The 19,751-nt window shown below is 37.5% G+C and overlaps 1 protein-coding gene across 3 annotated transcripts in view; it reads right to left on the reverse strand.

Annotated features, from left to right (window-relative positions):
• The window catches only part of DCUN1D5 (defective in cullin neddylation 1 domain containing 5), a 36,638-nt gene extending 18,290 nt beyond the window's left edge, over positions 1–18,348 (reverse strand). The window contains exons 1-4 of one of the 3 annotated variants that reach the window (XM_054439097.2): positions 11,422–18,348; positions 8,868–8,959; positions 2,898–2,968; positions 2,390–2,481 (exon numbers count right to left, since the gene is read on the reverse strand). In XM_054439097.2, coding sequence (XP_054295072.1) covers positions 2,390–2,481; positions 2,898–2,968; positions 8,868–8,959; positions 11,422–11,507 — 341 coding nt within the window. In that variant the 5' untranslated portion in view covers positions 11,508–18,348. Of the gene's footprint in view, positions 1–2,389; positions 2,482–2,897; positions 2,969–8,867; positions 8,960–11,318 lie in introns of those variants that run through there. The other 2 variants (XM_054439099.2, XM_054439098.2) reach the window with 2 other exon arrangements.
• Between the last annotated feature and the right edge of the window lie 1,403 nt (positions 18,349–19,751).

Raw genomic sequence — 19,751 nt, forward strand, 5'->3', positions numbered from 1 at the left:
ATTTTTTGTCTTTCTTGGTTTAAATTTCAAACTGTTTTATTCATAGCAAGTTTTTCTAAGAAAATTCAAGGAGTAATAAGACTTGGCCAATTGAAGAAAAACACTTTGTATTTCACATGGTAACCCAGATCATGAGGGAAAAAACCAACGATTTTCCAGGTCAAGAATGCTCACTTCAAGCATTCCTCAGTAGCTTCAAGGCTCTACAGTATATTATTCTGGGCAAAGGGGAAAGGAATAATAAATGAGTGAAAGAGAAACTTCTGGGACAAATTTAAGTGCTGAATAATTGCTTTTATTTTGTATACCCTGTGACCTTCCTACAGGAAAGGTGTGCTAATAAAAACCGTGCTTGGCTGGGTGCTGTGGCTCACACCTGCAATCCCAAGACTTTGGGAGGTCGAGGCAGGTGGATCACAAGGTCAGGAGATTGAGACCATCCTGGCTAACATGATGAAACCCTGTCTCTACTTAAAATACACAAAATTAGCCGGATGTGGAGGCACGCGCCTGTAGTCCCAGCTCAGGAGGCTGAGGCAGGAGAATCGCTTGAACCCAGGAGGCAGAGGTTGCAGTGAGCCGAGATCGCGCCACTGTACTACAGCCTGGCAACAAAGCGAGACTCCGTCTAAAAAAAAAAAAAACATGCTCATGGGCTAGTCAGTTTCTATTCTTGTACGCAAGACCATATGATGTTAATTATTCAGAAGTATATATTAGAAATGCTTTGTGCTTACACATTTTTGTTATAAAAAGACTTTTTATATTGTATCAACTTATGCAAAAACATAAATAAGAAACTTTTAGGTTTAAAAATATACAGCCACTTGTTAGCTGAGATACTTCAAAAAGCAGTATTCAAAGAGGAGAAGGAGGAGGAGTAGTAGTAGCAGTAGTAGTCCAAAATGCACTTATAATGACAAATGTCTTACATTAATAAGCCATATTACAACATAAATTTTAGTAAAACACACTGAGTTGTATAAAACCTATATTATTTGCATATTCTTTTGTATATTTATTTAGTCCTTCTCCAAAAAGCTAATTAAATGGTGAGAAATAATCCAAAGAATTTCAGAATCAATGTATTTAACTGGGCATATTATGACATCTAAATGTATGGCAGAATTCAGTCTTGGTAGCAAATGCTATAATTTAAAAATAATGGTCCTCTATTTTATAAGGAATGTTGATTTATATAGAAAGTAGGAATACAGTATTATAGATTGGTAATCAGGAAATTTGAATTCTAGCTTCTAACTAAGCACTACTACTAAGGAACTGTGCCAAATATTTTCGTAACCTCTCTGGGTCTCAGACTATTAAAAAAATGGAAGTGGGAGGGTTGATTTTATATTCAAGAAATTATGATTTGGTTCATACGAGCAAAGACTTTTACCCAATAATAATAATATAAAATATCCACGTGTCTACATGTTAATGTCAGTTAAAAAAGAGAATTACAAACCATTAGGCACTGAAAATTCAAATTTAAAAATTTCAGTGCCTCATAAACAAATACTTTAAAAAAAAATTTAAGGCCAGGCAAAAAATAAAGAATAATTACATGTGTTAATGAAAGCATAATCACAACAGGAAACCACACAGCTAATTAAGCCCCAGTTTTTGCCTCAAAAATATTATAAATTAATGCTTTCTCTATTTTAGAATGTTGATAACTAATACCCTGCAGAAACACTAGAAACGTGATACTATACAATTAACACAAAATTACTAATTGATTCTGAAATTAAGCACACTTCATTCAGGAAAGCCAAAATCAAATTATTTATATAAGGTGCAATTCTATAACTTATGAAAATGTTCAAAGACAGGATCCTAAACTGAAAGTGTAGGACTATAAAATGGGTAAAGATTGCATGGGAGCGGTTACAACATTTCTACTTTTGTCCTTTATGAAATTCACTTGGCAATAAAGAAATCATAAAAGGATAATGTAACTCTATCTTCAAATTTTTAAAGTCAAATATAAAAGTGAAGAAGGGAGAGGAGGCCCTAGAGCTTAGGGCTGCCCAACGAACATACTCCTTCCATAGTATAATTCTGTATTGAGAGAGGAAAATCCTTACACTCAAACAACCTGTAAATAAATAGGTCTTTGATCATAGGCTTTTAAGTCACTCATCAAGAGAATCAAGGAATTTTAATAGGACTGTACTAAGGTTCTTTCTTAGAGAACATAAAACATGGGGTACCTATATATTTGCCCAAGACCACAATATAATTTTTTCAATCCCCAAACTAATTGTTATAGATCAAACAGATTTGATTTAAGGTGAAACCTTACTCCTGAAAATTATGAAGCACAAAATATCAATTAAGATCTTCAAATAGGCCATCAAATTTGTTTTTTAAAAAAATTTCTTACTGTAATGAAGTCATTCCCTTTAACCATTCTTCCTTGGTAAAAAATCCCATGCTTTCAGCCTCCAATTTCCACGCTAAAACTAACATAATAATCTGGAAAGAACAGAACATAAAGGATAGGGGAAAAGTCAGCATAGAGATAATCATGTCTATATTTATCATGGAGAGCATTTTTACACAACTACTTCCATCCTTCAACTATTAAAGAGTACAACCTCTGGAATTATTAACTATATATAAAGAAATTGAGATGTGCCAATTTCTTAAAAGTAAAAAGTTCTAACAGTTTCTGAAGGTAGAATCTCTTACTCTATTACATATAACATTTGTATCAAGAAAGAACACATTTGCCCAACTTAAACTGATTAAAAATACCCTAAATGCAAATTTACAATATTAAACATGAAGAAATAAAATCTTCATACAAGATTAAAGTGTCTCAATTTTTAGAAATTTACAAATATGCTATACCCCACTTATATGCCATTCTACTTAGAAATAAAACATACATTTTCAGGTTCAACACCAATGTCTTCACAAAATTTTTCCATTCCTTCTGGCCCTACAACTTCATCAGGACCTTCAAAGACAAAAATAATTAACATATTTTGTTATAATATCAACATAAAACATAAATCGTCATGCTAAAGGTACCCATGAACACACCATAATATTTTGCAAATAATTAAATTTGAATTTTGGCATAGCTTTGATAAGTATAAATATTTGCTACAGGATTTAAAATTTAAAATTTGTGAAGTATTCTTTGAACACCACATTACAATATGAAATTAAGAAAATTTAAAAAGCAGCAAAGAAATACTCCATTAGTATCAATCACGAGTTAGTACAAAAACTCAAACCGATCCATTAAAAAAAAAAATTCACTGAGAGCCTACTCTGAATAAAATTTTTGACAATGCATGAATATGAAAAAACATAAAGAAGCTGGAGCTTCTTAATCTACTGGAATATCAGAAACAACACAAAGTTCAATACTGTAATCAGAAGGGGAATATATTTACCTATAAAACAGGCCATTTATTACCCTTTTGAAATACACTCAAATATAATTTAATTATTGAAAAAGACAAACGTATTTTGAAAATAATGACTTATGGAAATTACTACATTCCATTTCCAGAAAGAGCTATTTTCCTTATCATCTTGGTTCTAAAACAGACAGCAAGCATTAATGGCACCTTAATGTAGAAACAAAAGTTTAATCTTTCAATTAGCTAGTGTCTATCATTCATCCAAAAATTAATTACTGGCATTTAACTTGTTCCTTATTTTACACCCTTAGCAACACTAATAAATCAATACATCAATTATCATTTTTTCAAAATGTTATCAGATTCCCAAAATATAGTAATTACATCATCACTAGGTCTCTTTTGTGACTGGATAAGAATAAAACAAATTTTGTAATAATATGAGAAATGTGTTTACCACTATGGGATTTGGAAAATATAATCTTGAGATATTATTCTTAAGAGTCAAGAGAAGCCTCTATTTTCCTTTTTCAAGGATGAAAATCCTCCAGCTTCATAAACCATAGACTAGACCAAGGCTGCTCAGGTAACTTTGACAGCACCATATTTAGGTTACTAGCACAACATAAAGTCAATACATTCTTGCTGCCTGAGATCCAAGCTGCTAAGGTGACATTAATACATAGTCTGAAGCCAAAACCTTTTTAATTTTTTTGTGTAACATGTTAAGTGTTATTAGGTTTAAATAAGTACTAACAATGCACTCATGTGTTAAAAGGTGAAGGGGGTGATTAATTATAGGGCGCTTTCTCTTCCTTTACATATTTGGAGAATTGTTTAAATGAGAATGTATTAATTTTATAACTTAAAAGGCATACATATACAATAAAGGTGTTAAAATGCATAAATTAGTATGTATTCTTATATATGATTGAAAGAAAACAAAAATCAGATTTTCAAATTTAAGAGGCCCAGGCGCGGTCTTAGCACTTTGGGAGGCCGAGGTGGGATTATCACTTGAGCCCAGGAGTTCCAGACAAACCTGGACAACATAGGGAGACCCCATCTCTAGGGAAAAAAAAAAATAGCCTTGTGTGGTGGTGCCAGTCTGTGGTCCCAGCTACTCAGGAGACTGAGGTGGGAGGATTGCTTGAGCCCAGGAGTTTGAGGCTGCAATGAGCCATGATCACGCCATTGTACTCCAGCCTGGGAGAGAGCAAGGCCCTGTCCCAAAAAAAATAAAAAATAAAAAATTAAGGGAAAAGACAAATGGTTTTTTTAAAAGCCATGATGTGAATATATTGTAAATTTTTCTAAAGCATCAAGAAAACATACTTGCTCTCAAAGTTGCCATTAGTGATTCGAAGAGAAAGCTGAAGAGGATGTCTAGAAACATCAGTAAAAGCCAGAAGCAGTGGCTCACGCCTGTAATCTCGGCACTTCGGAAGGCCGAGGCGGATGGATTACGAGGTCAGGATTTCAAGACCAGCCTGGCCAAGATGGTGAAACCCTGTCTCTACTAAAACTACAAAAATTAGCCAGACGTGGTGTCAGGTGCCTGTAATCCCAGCTACGCAGGAGGCTGAGGCAGGAGAATCACTTAACCTAGGTGGCAGAGGTTACAGTGAGCCGAGATTGCGCCACTGCACTCCAGCGTAGGTGACAGAGCGAGACTCCGTCTCAAAAAATACAAAAAATAAAAAAGAAATATCAGTATAGCCCCCCCTAGAAACTGGAGGATTACTTGGTGATTACTAATTAAAATTTGGTTAGAAGCAAGTCAAATGAGATTACATAGAGATATAATACCTTATAACTTAGATAAGGTCTGTAAATGTCAACTGACTTTGCCAAAGTGATGTAAATAGTAACAGATCTAAGTCTAAAGCAAGGTCTGTAACTAATGTGCTTTCCCCGGACTGCAAAATGTTAATCCTTCCAATAACATTGCTTCCAATCTTTCTAATAAAACTACTCTCTGGGTAAAACCTCTGGAGCTAAATTTAATTAACTCTTTTGGACAACCAGGTTTCTACTCAATTGAAGAAGCTATAGAAATGATTTTCTTCATACTATGAGTTCACTCTACTCCACCAGCTAGGTACTATACTAGGACTATGCAATCCCAACCTTATTTTTTGACTCTATGAGACTTTAAAACTGCCCTTTCACTTTCCATGTTTTTAATTACCATAGGCCAGTATATTACTGAATCATTAATTTAAATATCACTCAAGAATGAGGTCTTGTGAAAGAACAAAACCAACAGCCTTATCACGCATGATATAATACCATAGTAACAAGTTTAGTGATATTTTCAAAACTAAAAGAAAAACACCATCAATTTCCTGATTTCTTTATAACCATAAAGAAATGTTCCCAGCTATATCTGCAAGGCCTAATACCATGCCAGCCATAACAGATGCTTAGGGAAAAAAAAAATGCTCAGTGACACAGTACCTTCAACAAGAGCTACGTAAGAGTCATTAATTTTGGAACATTGTAAAAAACACACAACCAGTAAATCTGATGCTGTAATGCTATTACTGTTTTAATAATAATAACATTTGAGTTCTGACTATATACCAGGTATTGTGCTAAGGGCTTTACATGTATTATTCTCAGTAGGCAAAATTATTGCCTTCATTTTAATACGGACATACCCATTTCAAGACAGAACAGTTACTGTTTATTTGGCAAACAAATGGTTCCTCCCTAATCAGGTCTCTGCACCAAGTGGTCTCCACAGAGAGGCGTTCCCTAATCACTCTATCTGAAAGTCCATCTAACCCTTCTTTATTCTCTATTCCTGCATCTCACCATATTTATTATCCTTATAACTCTCCACAATCTGTACTTATCTTGCCTACATACCTGTTTACTGACTGTCTTCCTCACCAGAAGGCAAGTCCCCCAAAGGCAGGGATCTTGTCTGACTTGCTCAGCACTATATATCCAGCACTCAGCACAGTGCCTGACTCAAAAGAAGTGCTCAATATTTATTGAATGGATGACAGAAATTAACCAAGAGTACCAATATTTTCTTTGCAAAAGTGAAAATCAGCTTAAATAAAAAATAAACATAAAATACTGTCTATTATAATAAAATGTTTATAACTATATATAATTATAAACATTATAAAATTTAAATAAAAAATACATAAAAGCATAGTAGTTAAAAGCATGGACTTTAGAATCAGAAGGACCTGGGTTTGAATCCTGGCTCTTGTCACTATATGATCTTGGGCAAATTAATTAATCTAAGTCTCAGTTTTCTCATCTATAAAATGAGGGTATGGCCAAGCACAGCAGCTCATGCCTGTAATTCCACCAATTTGGGAAGCTGAGGCAGGTAGATCACTTGAGCCCAAGAGTTTGAGACCAGTCTGGGCAACATTGTGAAACCCCATTTCTTTTTTTCTTTTTCTTTTTTTTTTTGAGACAGAGTCTCACTCTGTCACCCAGGCTGGAGTGCAATGGCATGATCTTGGCTCACTGCAAGCTCCGCCTCCCGGGTTCACGCCATTCTCCTGCCCCAGCCTCCCAAGTAGGTGGGACTACAGGCGCGCGCCACCACGCCTGGCTAATTTTTTGTGTTTTTGGTAGAGACAGGGTTTCACCATGTTAACCAGGATGGTCTCGATCTCCTAACCTCATGATCCGCCTGCCTTGGCCTCCCAAAGTGCTGGGATTACAGGCATGAGCCACCGCACCCAGCTGAAACCCCATTTCTACAAAAAATTTAAAAAATTAGCCGGGCGTGGTGGCACATGCCTATATTTCCACCTACTAGGAAGGCTGAGGTGGGAGGATGGCCTGAGCCCAGGAACTCAAGGCTGCAGTGAGCCATGATCACAGCACTGCACTCCAGCGTGGGCGACAGAGTGAGACCCTGTCTCAAAAAATAAAGTCGTAGTGGGGAGGTGGTGATAATACTACCTACTTAATAGAACAGTCACAAGAAAAAATAATATACCTAGGACAATTCCTGGAATAATGCAATTATTATGTTGGCTATTAAAAATGCTAATATAGTAAAGAAATGTTTAATTAGAATCTTATGCTACCTAGAAAAGTTCCTAGTTGAGGCAAATATTTTCTATTTCTATTCTATCTAGTAACCTTTGTAAGTGAAATAAGATGGGTGACCTTTTGATTATATATCATTCATACCAGTAAAACTGGCATTTGGGATAATGGGTCAACATTTTAAATGGAGGTCAGTAAGAAATGAATTCCCTTCATTTAAATTGGGTTAGTGGTTGTCTTGGGATGCCAGTAATAGCATTTATTTCTGGTCTAGAAAGAATCTGTTCTGTTACTAAACAATTTTAAAATTGTACTTTGGGATCACTCAGCTGATCCCAACAGTAAAGTTACTGCCCCCCTTTCAAAATAGTCTCACATTCCATACAATTAGCCTAAACTTATACCTCAAGTTCAAAGTATACTACTTTAGACCTCAATGTGGAGAGCACTAAATATAAGGCAATAGCTACATATACACTTCTATTTTAAACAAACATTTTGAGAATGATGGTGATTAAAAGAAGGAGAAAAAAAAGCGAAGCAGGTTAAAAAAAAAAGGAAACAGGGAAAAGAAAAAAGAAAAGCTTTAAAATCAATAACTCCAGAAAAACAAAACTATTCTAAGGGGAAAAAAATTCCATATATTTTATGAGATAGTATAAGTGTTCTTTAGCATATATTTGCTTAACTCTTCAGCCTCATCTCTGGCTGGCTTTGACTTTCGCCTCTAAAACACAACCCCACCCTGGGCCTAGGGCTCTTCATCCACCAGTTACAAGATTTAGCTGAGGTTAAGTTAGCTCCTCTAGAAAACTCCCATGACACTTTAAAAGCTGGGTTATATATTCCTCCTATGAACTCTCACAGTGTATCTTCTGAATATAGTATTTATCACACTGTATTAATATCAGTCTATTTTCTTACTTACTATTGCATCTCTAGTAGAAGTGGATGGCTAAATGATAATTGTTAAAAGGTAAATGTGTTGTACAATTATAACTGAGGGGTTTAAATCTTTTACTATGTCTCCCCAAAAGTTTCAGAAAATGTTAGTTCAGAAAAATTTCAAAAAAAGAATATTGAATAGAAATGTTTTATTATGTACTTTGTGTTTTCCACAATATCAAATACAAAAATGTTTTACTGTGTACCTTTTATTTTCCAGAATACTACTTTAGCCAATAGATGTAAATAAGTGAATCTTTGTTTACACGTTTTATTAATAGTAAATGAGTTCTTCTTTCCCAGTAAATATATACTGAATATATATTTAAAGAAATATCAGCCTAAATTGGCAACAAATTTTTAGTCTAACCACAATCCTCAGTCCTGACCCTCATCCCAGTACACAGCACTAACACATAGCAGGCCTGTAACAGATAATTTGTTAAATGAATAAGCCAAATAAACTTTTTAAAGCATATGACTGATATCTTCTTATATTAATTTCATTACCTGCATATTCATAAAACCAAGCCAGGCACTTCTTGCTTGAAAAATGTTCCTCTCCACTTATTAGTCTAGCAGGGGGTTGGGATCTGCAATAGCTTAGAAAACACACAGATGCCTAAGATTTTTATCACATCTCAACTCTTAGAGAAAAACTAAGTTCAAAATTAACTACTTCCATTCACATTAAACAAAGGTGTTTTTTTTCTTCGGTTGGCATTATTAGGAAAAAACTGAAGTTGTTAAGTAATTGCAACTTGAAACAGTAGTCTATACATAAGAATTATCGGCTAACAAAACCCAAATATCTCTTCACTCAGTATCAGAATCCAAAAATATCAGTAAGTTATTTCCCCACATTTTAAAAGACTACAAAGAAGTTCAACCTAGTAGTTGGGAAAGTATAAATATTTATTGTGATTCTATTGATTTGTATAGAAATTCTATTTGTGTGTAATAGATAAATATTTGAAAACAAACTCTTACAAAGTATATTTTGATACTTAATGAATCAATATTTCAAAATAAAATGTTATATTAAGAGTTGTTTTATCACCTCAGCTTAAATAGATTTTTAAAGATAAATGATGACTTAGGACCTAAGGGTATATTAAATTACACAGATTTAAAAAAACACAACAAAAAAACCCTAAAAGTTAATAATAGTCCAAATAATCGGGACAAGGCTATTTAATCCTAGGTTCTGTTCATTCTGTTTCATTTTTCTCATAAAATCATTTTCATTGTTTTTCATAAAATAACTAAAATTTGGTAAGTTCATAATGGCCTCCAGAATTGAATGGCCTTCAGAGAAACTTTTTTCAAGGAACTCAAATAATTACCCTACCACAATGATATAGAAATGATAGAACTTCTGTAATTGAATAATGTAAAGTATCATATTTAAAAATTTAAATTGATAGAGCAAAATATCACCTGAGTTCTAATAATACTGCCTGCTCAGCTATCTTAATATACTTAACTTAAATAATTTTAATACATTATATACTTAAGATGGCCATGAGATAGAGTAATACAAAAATGAATAATAATTTGCCTATATCTTATAAAAATATGAGCTACTAAAGTAACCATGTCAAATTCTAATGTTGACTAACAAGAGGTGTAAGTATATCATCGTTCACATTAATAGCCTAAGAAATACTCCATAGACTCCTTTACCAAAACACAGTAATGAGGGAAAAAAGTCGACCAATTACAAAAAAGAAGATGCAGACTAGATAAGTCATCTACCTCACAGTTTAAGCAGATCTCTCTTTAAGGAGAGCTCTATCATTACTTCCTTCTTATAATCCTGGCTACAGTCTTCTTTCAATAGTAGCATCTGAAGTTGTCATATCAAGTGCCAAACATTGATGAAAAGGCAGCTAATATGGTTATTTTTTAAGAAAGCATTTCTCAGTCGGGCGAGGTGCTCACGCCTGTAATCCCAGCACTTTTCGAGGCCAAGGCGGGCGGATCGCGAGGTCAGGAGTTCAAGACAAGCCTAGCCAACATAGTGAAACCCCGTCTCTACTAAAAATACAAAAAATTAGCAGGGCGTGGTGGCGGGCGCCTGTAATCCCAGCTACTCAGGAGGCTGAGGCAGGAGAATCGCTTGAACCCGGGAGGCGGAGGTTGCAGTGGGCGGAGATCGCGCCACTGCACTCCAGCCTGGACAACACTGGAAGACTCCGTCTCAAAAAAACAAAAAAAAAACCATTTCTCACACCAAAATTGCAGTTTTTTTGTAGCATATAATTTTGCTGTGATGCCTCCATGATATGCTACAAGGGGATCAAAGAGCTACTACTATATAGTTCTGCCTTGTCTTCTTCCTTACCAGTAGGACACAGAGTACAAGAGCTCACAAATTATTTAATTTATGCTGAGAGCTAACAGCGTCCTGAATGCTGGAAGACAAAAAGCATGCAGGGCCTTTCCAACTCTGCACACAGGGACTTGGCATAGGTGAGGCACTATACTTCCAGAAAATGGGGCTCCTGCAATTTAAAAGGCCTCCTGCTGGGACCTTCCGGGTTAGGCCACTCCAAATACTAAATATGGAGGCCAATTATAGCATACAAGTTTTCCTTTCTACCATTCCCAAGACAGTTGTCAAGATTCCTTATGTTCTGTTTTTTTCACACTCTACAAAGAAATTCTAGAAGTGACCCTTCTGCGGATATGTACTCACTTCTAAGTCTAGAAAAAGGCAGAGGAGCGATACGGGAGTAGGGGATCGAGGGTCGGTTGTAGGGTGGGGGGAGGGGGGGAAGCGCAATTTACATATGCATCTGTTCCCCACCCTGCAGGGCACGTAGACTCTTAACGTGGGCGGCTCTTCTAGTCCCTCCATAAACGCCAGCGTGCACACACTCGAACACGAGGTCGGGTCGGGCGCGGAGACTCGCGGTGTTCGGCACCTACAGCCTAGCTCGATCAAAGGGGCCTCACCTGTCTCCAGCCCCAGCCCGGCAGGCCGGGCCCGACTCCTTTTCCTCCAGTTGTCCAGCAAAGGAGGGAGGAGGGAACCTTGAAGGGTGGGGGGAGATGGTACCTGGAGATTTTACACTTTTTGAGGCCTCCGTCTTCCGCTACTGCTGCTGCCACCCCAGGAGATTTTCTCTTCTTCTTCACCGGCATCTTCCGCCCTCCCCGGCAGGGTGGGCAGGGGAGCCGGGGAAGGGGGTCCCTGTCGGCTGGAAGCCCCTCAGCGCTGGCACCCAGTTCCCAGAAACAGCAGCAAGCGGAGGAGCAGAGTCGCCAGCCCGCACCGGCGCGGCCCAGCCCGGCCGCCGCCCGCTCCCAGGTATCCTCGTCGTCTTTCTCTGATCGGGACAGGGCTGGCTCCTCGCCGGTGGACACTGCGGTTCGTTCTCACCGGGAGGAGATAACGCGGACAGCGCGGCAGGTCCACCAGTCACAGCAAGCAAGAGGCTCAGCCTAACCCGGAGGCGAATCGCTGAGGCCCGGAAGTGACGCAATCGCGGAGCCGGTCCCGGGAAGGGGCGTGGTTCCGGTTAGCCTCTGCCACTCGTAGGTAGGCCAGACAGGGCGAAGCTGTCTGACCCCTCGACTGCGGCCGCCCGCGGAATTCTGTATCCTGTCCAGGGTATCCTGACCTTTCCCATGAAGCTTCTACCGCGCTCTGATGCTGGCAGTCACCGCCAAAAAATGAAACTACTAATACTTTGCAGTTGACGTTAAAAATAACCTGGTAAAGTAGACCAAGTTCCACTTCTGAGCTCTTCCACACGATAACCTCACCTGAAGTGTTGCACCCCTTAAATGCGTTGTCACCCTGTGTCTTGCGCGTTTTCTTTTTGGGCCTGTGATCAGCCTCCCACTCCCCCTTCTCCCTGCCTTTGCATATCACTTTGTCCTGTATTGAAACTTAGCTCTACCATTATTTCCACAGAGCTCACCTCTCCGATAAGAGACAGTAGGTGACTGCGACTCAGTAGAGAGAAATTTGGGGGACAGTTCTAAGGAGCCTCCCCCTAGACCTTACTACCCAAAACACACTGTAATCTATTCACCTCCACTTAAGTGGAAATACTGTTTTTAAATAATGGTGATTGTATGTGAAGACATAGTAGAAAGTCGTTAGTAATTCTGTTGGTAAAATAAATTTATCTCTAAAAACCAACTGTGATGGGAGAAGACTAAAAGTCTTTGAGTAATAGTTGAAGTGGTTCCTGGGAAACTACCTTCACAATGGCACCCTAATCTGGCCAATCCGAATATCATATTTCCTTAGTGTTATTAATTGGTTCAGGATGGACACATACTCAGGCCAGGCCAATGAGTGCCAATGACACAAAATTGAACCACCAGGAAGCAATTTTATTTCCTATGGATTTGAACCAGAGAAGGTATGGAGAATGAAGCCAAAACTCAGAAGAGACCAGTATCAAGCAGAAAAATAGAAAAACCAGGATGTGATTATATGATATAAGCCCAAAATCCATGATATGCCCTGGAATTTTCAGTTATGTGAAGCAACGAATTTCACTATTTTGCATATTTAGTTCAATTCTCTGTTACTTAAAACCAAAAGAATGTCAAAGTATATGATCCTTCAACCCATTTAAAAATGCCTGAGGCCAGAAACAAAACAGAATCAGATAAAGTCTCTAAATAGAACTACCATCTACAAAAAGTAGAGGACAGAGGAACATGTTAAATACCGAATGCAATCAGCAATATCTAGACGTCAGAAAAGTCTACAGGACAATGAACCAAATTCTGCAACAAATTATTAGGATGAGAGGAGAGAGAAGGAAATTAAAAGAGACTTAAAGGATATGTCAGTCATTTTCAGTATGCAGTTCTTATTTGAATTTGACTCACACAAACAGTTTAAACAATATTATAACATCTCTGTGGCAATTGGAGATGTTAATGCTGGCTGGATATTTGATGAAATTCTAGAACATGTAAAACTTATTTATAGCAATGGCATATCAGTGACACTTGGGGACAGGGATGGAGTGAGTCGGGGAAGACTGACTGCAAAGAAACACAAGGGAACTTTTTGGGTAATGAACATATTCTATGCCTTGATTGAAGTAATAGTATATATACTTGTCAAAATTCATTGACTTGTACACTTAAAAATGGATATTTTTATGAATATTCTTCCTAAATTTATATAAAATATGCAAAACAAAACAAAAAATAAATGATAATGACAAAACTATTAGAGATAGCCAAGCTTATTTCTTCAAGAGGTGAGCTGCAAAAGCTTAACAGCCCCTTTTCCCAAAGAGGACCAAAGAAATGGAATAAAACCTAAAGGATGGAAAGAAAGATCTCAGGGGATGATGTTAAAGGGGTGTCCTTCCACAGAGTAGAATCAGGGCCTGATCAAAGAGTAGGGAATTTCATAAGGCCTGTCTTGCAGGCTACCAGCATTGCTACAGACCAAAGACCACTGCACATCTCATCTTCTGTTCTTTTTTAAATAGGATTTTTTTTACTGTGATAATTGTGTCCCTTCTTCACCATTATTTATTGGGTGAGAATGGGAAATAGATTATTGCTTCTTAGTTCATAGGCCATTGGCCTATAAGGAATCACTTTCGAGCTAAGGAAGACCCCACTATACCTGGAAATCCTGGACATTGAGCTGAATGCAGTAACTGGATAGGAGCCTACTCACACCCGTAGAATACTCTGAGAAAAAGACAAAAGGCTGGATCTATGTGTGGTATTCATTTAGTCTATCTAGTCAAAAAATATTTAATCATCACTTCAACCAGGAGCTTTACTGGGCTTAGGAATATAAAAGGCAGACATGACTCCTGCAATCATGGAGCTGCCAGTCTGGAGGGAGAAATACAGTCATGCACCACGTAATGACATTTTGGTCAAGATGTGCATATGCGCTGATAGTCCCTTAAGATTATAATACTGTATTTTTACTGTGCCTTTTCTATGTTTAGGTATGTTGAGATACACAAATACAATTGTGTTAAAATTGCCTACAGTATTCAATAGAGTACCATGCTGTACAGGTTTGTAGCCTAGGACCTATAGGCTGTACCGAATAGCCTAGACGTGTAGTAAGCTATATCATCCAGGTTTGTATAAGTACACTCTATGATGTTCACACAATGATGAAACTGCCTAATGACACATTTCTCAGAATGTATTCCTGTCAATAAGCAATATATGACTTTATGTATGCTATCTGCATTTAAGAGAATTATACGAATAGGAATTAGGGTTCATAATCTATGCTTGTCAATGATATTAAAGGGATGGCAATTTCTGGGTCATGTAGACCATTCATATCCATCTACCTCTTCATTCTCTTGTCTGGTCAGTACCTACTGCTACTGCCAAAACTCCATTCCCAAAAGTTGGCTCTTCATCATCCCAATTACTCTCACAAAGGGGCATATTGATAGCCTTGCTACCTATGAGACGTATAGAAATGCCTAGTTACGTGGCTTTAATATTTTCTGCTGCTCGCCAATGCATACATAGTACATGATTTTGCATCAAAAAGATGCCTCTAATACAGAAACAAACTATGACAGAGTACTGTGGCTCTCTGGTGTGCAGTAGAATTTTTTAAATGAAGGTAATGACAAGGAAGGGAGGGATGAAGTAGTTACCTCAAGCAGAAGCCTGTGTGTTCTGGTTTCAGATCCAAAGAAGACACCCAAGTGACTTTAGGAAAGGCAGATAATTTCCTTTGTCTTTCATCTTATCCTACTATTATACAGAAGGATGTAGGAAAAAAACCAACAAAAATAATACTTATGCTGAATAGGGAAGTAATTGAGAAGATTGAGACCCAGTTCTATTATCTATTTGGCATCTTGGTCATATATCATCCCTTAGCTTTTGGGAGTTATAAAACAAAGCCATGAAAAACATCTTTTAAAATAGTTATATCTCTGTCAAGGTACCCAAAAATAGTACTCTAAGATGTGTTAATTTATATATTCCGTACATAGTTTAGTTTTTCTTAACACCTCTTTAAAATAGGACTTTCCTACTTGCGAGAATAACAAGCAACACAGACATTAAGTGATTTATGGGATGCCACATGTTATTGTGGTCCTGGATCTGGGCAGATGCTCTCCCTTCCATATATTAATGTTGATTTTTAAAACAACAATGTAGTTAAAAATTTTGTGAAATGTTTTCATGCACATAAATCTACAGAAAGATAACTCTAAGAGAATAGTAGAAATGGGATGTCAAGACAGGATTTTTTGTTTTGACATTTCAGTATAGCCTACAAGAACTCCTTGTGTTTTAGAGAGGCCCAGAGGTGCAGAACTATGTAACACATGACACTTACCCCCCTACACCCTAAGGCGGTGTGCTAGACCACATCAATTTTAGCTTGGCTGTGACTGTGGTTCACTCTGGGATCTAGACTGAGGGAAGAGTCGCTACCTAGAACACTGCTTGTCATCATGACAGAGGGAAAGAACAACATGGTAAACCCCATGCTGCCTCTCGAGGATTCTGCCCCGAAGTGACACATTAATCCTGTTCAAGTCATATGGCTACACCTGAGGTCACGAGTGCAGGAATGTATAATCCTCCTGCAGAGAGAAACATCAAGTAAAGGTAAATACAGCCTACTACAGTAAGAGACTGGACTGAAATTTTGTTCAAAGCGTAGGGAAAAATGAGTTCACAGTGCAGTTTTAAAGAGGCAGTACGAAAAAGCATAAGATTGCTTTCTGCTTATACCTAACCGTGGCAGATTGTATTCTTCAAAGGTGCTCACAGCAATATCTCTCATCCCACATATTCTAGAAACTTACCATTTCCTATCAAAAAGTGAAGTCTAGTTGAAAAAAAAATCAATATTGGTTCATTCATTGTGGGAAATGTACCATACCAATGTAAGACATTAGTAATAGGGGAAACTGGGTGTGGGATATATGAGCAGTTTCTGTAGTATCATTGCAATTTTTCCACAAAATTAAAACTCTTCTAAAATAAATTATTAAAAAGTCACAGTGAATGGGAAAAAATAAAGAAAATTTAGAAAATAGTGAAGTACAGGAAGAAAGAGTAATGATTCAAAAGAGCTGCCTAGGTTGGATGCTTTTGGAAAGGTAAGAATCTAAAAAATTCTGGATGTGGGATCATAGGTAGAAAGCAATGTCTTGTATATCAGCTGGCCAAGGACAGAGCAATTTCAACTTGAAACCTAACCAGGAAGACTAAGAACAAGTGCTCAGTTGGGAAATTGTATTAAGCAGTACACCTGATTTGCCTTCCCATATGTGAATATGTACCCCAAATGAAGAAAAGTAGTTCAGGCCGGGTGCTGTGGCTCATGCCTGTGATCCCAGCACCTTGGGAGGCCGAGATGAGTGGATCACTTGAGGCAAGGAGTTCGAGACCAGTCTGGCCAACATGGGCAAAACTCTGTTCCTACTAAAAATACAAAAATTAGCTGGGCGTGGTGGTGCATGCCTGTAATCTCAGCTATGCGGAGGCTGAGGCAGGAGAATCTCTTGAACCTGGGAGGTGGAGTTTGCAGTGAGCCAAGATCATGGCACTGCACTCCAGCCTAGGTGACAAAGCAAGACTCTGTCTTAAAAAAAAGTAGTTCACAGAACCAAAATTACTGGCAGAGGTTGTATTGTTTTGATGACTTGCTACAGAGAACTCTCTTTTTGTTTGGATGAGATGGTAAAGAAGACCAAAATTGAATGGAGACAGCTTGCACTGGGTATGTTCTTAAGTGTAGTTTCCTAATTTTGGTATTTGCTGAATGGGCATTTATCACACTATACACTTCCAAGACTTAACATTGGAAAGTGGCATAGTGTAAAGGGTTTGTTAAAATAAGAACCACCATTAGACTGATGAATTTCCTTTTTAACTTTGCAACCTTGATAAAACATTTAACCATGTTGTGACTGAGTTTTGTTCTTTGTAAGATAAAATAATAATACTTGCCTTGCCTAGACATCACAGCATTGTGGTGTTGAAAAAAATCAGAAAATAAATGTCAAATAAATGTTTTGATAACAGTGTTACCAAAATTGCTAAAGGGTACAAAACCATGTATCAGTTGAGGTCTTTAGAGTCCATTAAACAAAAATCAAATTCTATATTTAGCAAGAGGATTTATTTTGAAGTATTTTACAGAATCAAAGGAAGGAGTTGCAATGAAGGAGATATGTAAAAGGAGTGAGCTGTCTTGGTTTTTATCCTCATCCAAATTCTGCTAATGGAGCTTTCTTATCTATATCACTACCACCTTTTTGATGACTTCATCTTTAGTTGCAGGGATGTTAACCATAACCATGTTTTCAGCCATTGAAAATAGGGTCATCTACGCTGGGCAGTTTGAATAGGATTCAGCAAATTCTTGGGCCATGGCTATGCATGACTTCTTTGGAAAATCCATAGGTAACATGTGAGCAGTTATGGAAAGCCACTGGTGAGGACCACTCAGCACAGAGAAGATCAGTTCACATGATTGCAGCAGAGGCAGTTATTCTTAGAAAGGCAGTTAATGGTCTGCAAAGAGTCGGACATTTATTTGGCACCCACCTTGCTCTCGTCTCTGGCAGTGACAGTGTTGGTGTCTCTTGATGCTGATGCTGCTCCTCGTTATGTCTTCCTCAGAGGCCTATTCCCTCATCTCTAGTTTCACAACAAAGACATCTTCCAAGTTCAAGCCCTATCCAACTTTTGAACACTATTTCTAGCCAAGATGACCTTCAATTGTTATGGCATAGCATCTATGATCTTCCTCTTTCAGGGCCTGAACTTGTAATTTGCAAAAGCCTTCTTGTTTATAAAGAAAACATAGCTTGTGAGAATCAACAGTTTTTGGTTTAAATAGCATTTTTAAAAATATTGTGGTATTTCAAGAGTATGTTTTTAAAGTAAATAGTAAACCAACTATATTTCTTTCCATCTCTGATTTACAGTTTATAATTTTCTTTTAGATAATGACACTGACTATAATGATCATGAGCAAGAATATAGAGACAACAAAAATAGAACAAAATATAACAATTCTTTCAAGATATTATCTGTCTATAGGCTAAACAAGTAGAGAATTCTTAGATAACTTCACTGAACTCTTTCACATTTCATATGCAGTTAAGGCTTCCACTGCACATCCTTCTGATACAACCTATACTTAGGACCAGGTGCATAATTTGTGGGACCCAGAACAAAATGAAAATACAGAGCCTCTTGTTAAAAAAATTATGTAGTGCTCTGTGAGGACCCATCATCAAACCAACTGAGAGGACTTTCTAAGCATGATGCCCTGTGATATCGCACAAGTTGCATGCGCATAAAATCTGCCCTGCATACACTTTAAAAACAAGTCAAGGCCCGATTGACCTATAGGTTCATTCAATGGAGCATCAGATTTGTAAAGCACACTTAGTCAGAGAATGATATGTGTTGATTAAGTCATTCTTTCCTATTCCAGGGTACAATAAAGATTACATTTCCCTCACTTGAACCCGGGAGGTGGAGGTTGCAATGAGCTGAGATTGCACCACTGCACTCCAACCTGGGTGACAGAGCAAGACTCTGACAGAAAAAAAAATACATTTCCTATCCACCCTTGAAGTCAGGAATTGCTATATACATCTGCTGCATGAGACTTCACTCTTTACCTGTCAATCAACCAGATTTAAATAACCCAGGAGAGAATTCCATAGTCCTAGGGGATAGTGGAGCTACAAAATGGAAGAGGTCTAGATTCCTGAATCATCACATGGAAGACTGCCTGCCAAGTAGCACATTGAATTGTCAAAAGAAGCAGAAATAAAATTCTTATGTTAAGCCACTGAAATTTGGGGGTTGTTATAATAACGTCTGCCATACCTTGATTGTATCTGTCAGGACTAGGCTATGTTACAGTAACAAACACTAAAATATCACTATGCTATCGTAACGAAGGTTTATTTCTTGTTCGTGGTAGGTTATTGAGAAGACCTTACCCATCCAAGCTACTCAGGGAGCCAAACTGATAAAAACACTGTCTTGATTTATGCTTCCATGATTACCATGATGGTGAGAAAGAACTATGGTAAATCATATTGGCTTTTAGTATTTTTGTGTATATGTGATATATTACTTCTACATAGATTTCAAAGATCAAGGCAAGTCATAAGATCATACCTGTCTTTAAAAAGAGCAGAGAAGTGCCAAGAAAGAGGAAAGCCAGAAACGTTTGTTAGATGACAGTAACAACTACCACATGAATATAGATGTTGGTGCTTAGAATGAAGATGCTGCGTGCAGAAAGTTAAAATATGTTGTATAGAATTAGTGGTTATGCAACAGGCAGCAAAGAAACAGATTAGTAGGTTGATTATCTAGAGATTTTTAACATGCCTTGTTAAAATATTCAGTGATACTTCCCAA

Source organism: Pongo pygmaeus, chromosome 9, assembly GCF_028885625.2.
Source record: "Pongo pygmaeus isolate AG05252 chromosome 9, NHGRI_mPonPyg2-v2.0_pri, whole genome shotgun sequence".
Classification (NCBI taxonomy): domain Eukaryota; kingdom Metazoa; phylum Chordata; class Mammalia; order Primates; family Hominidae; genus Pongo; species Pongo pygmaeus.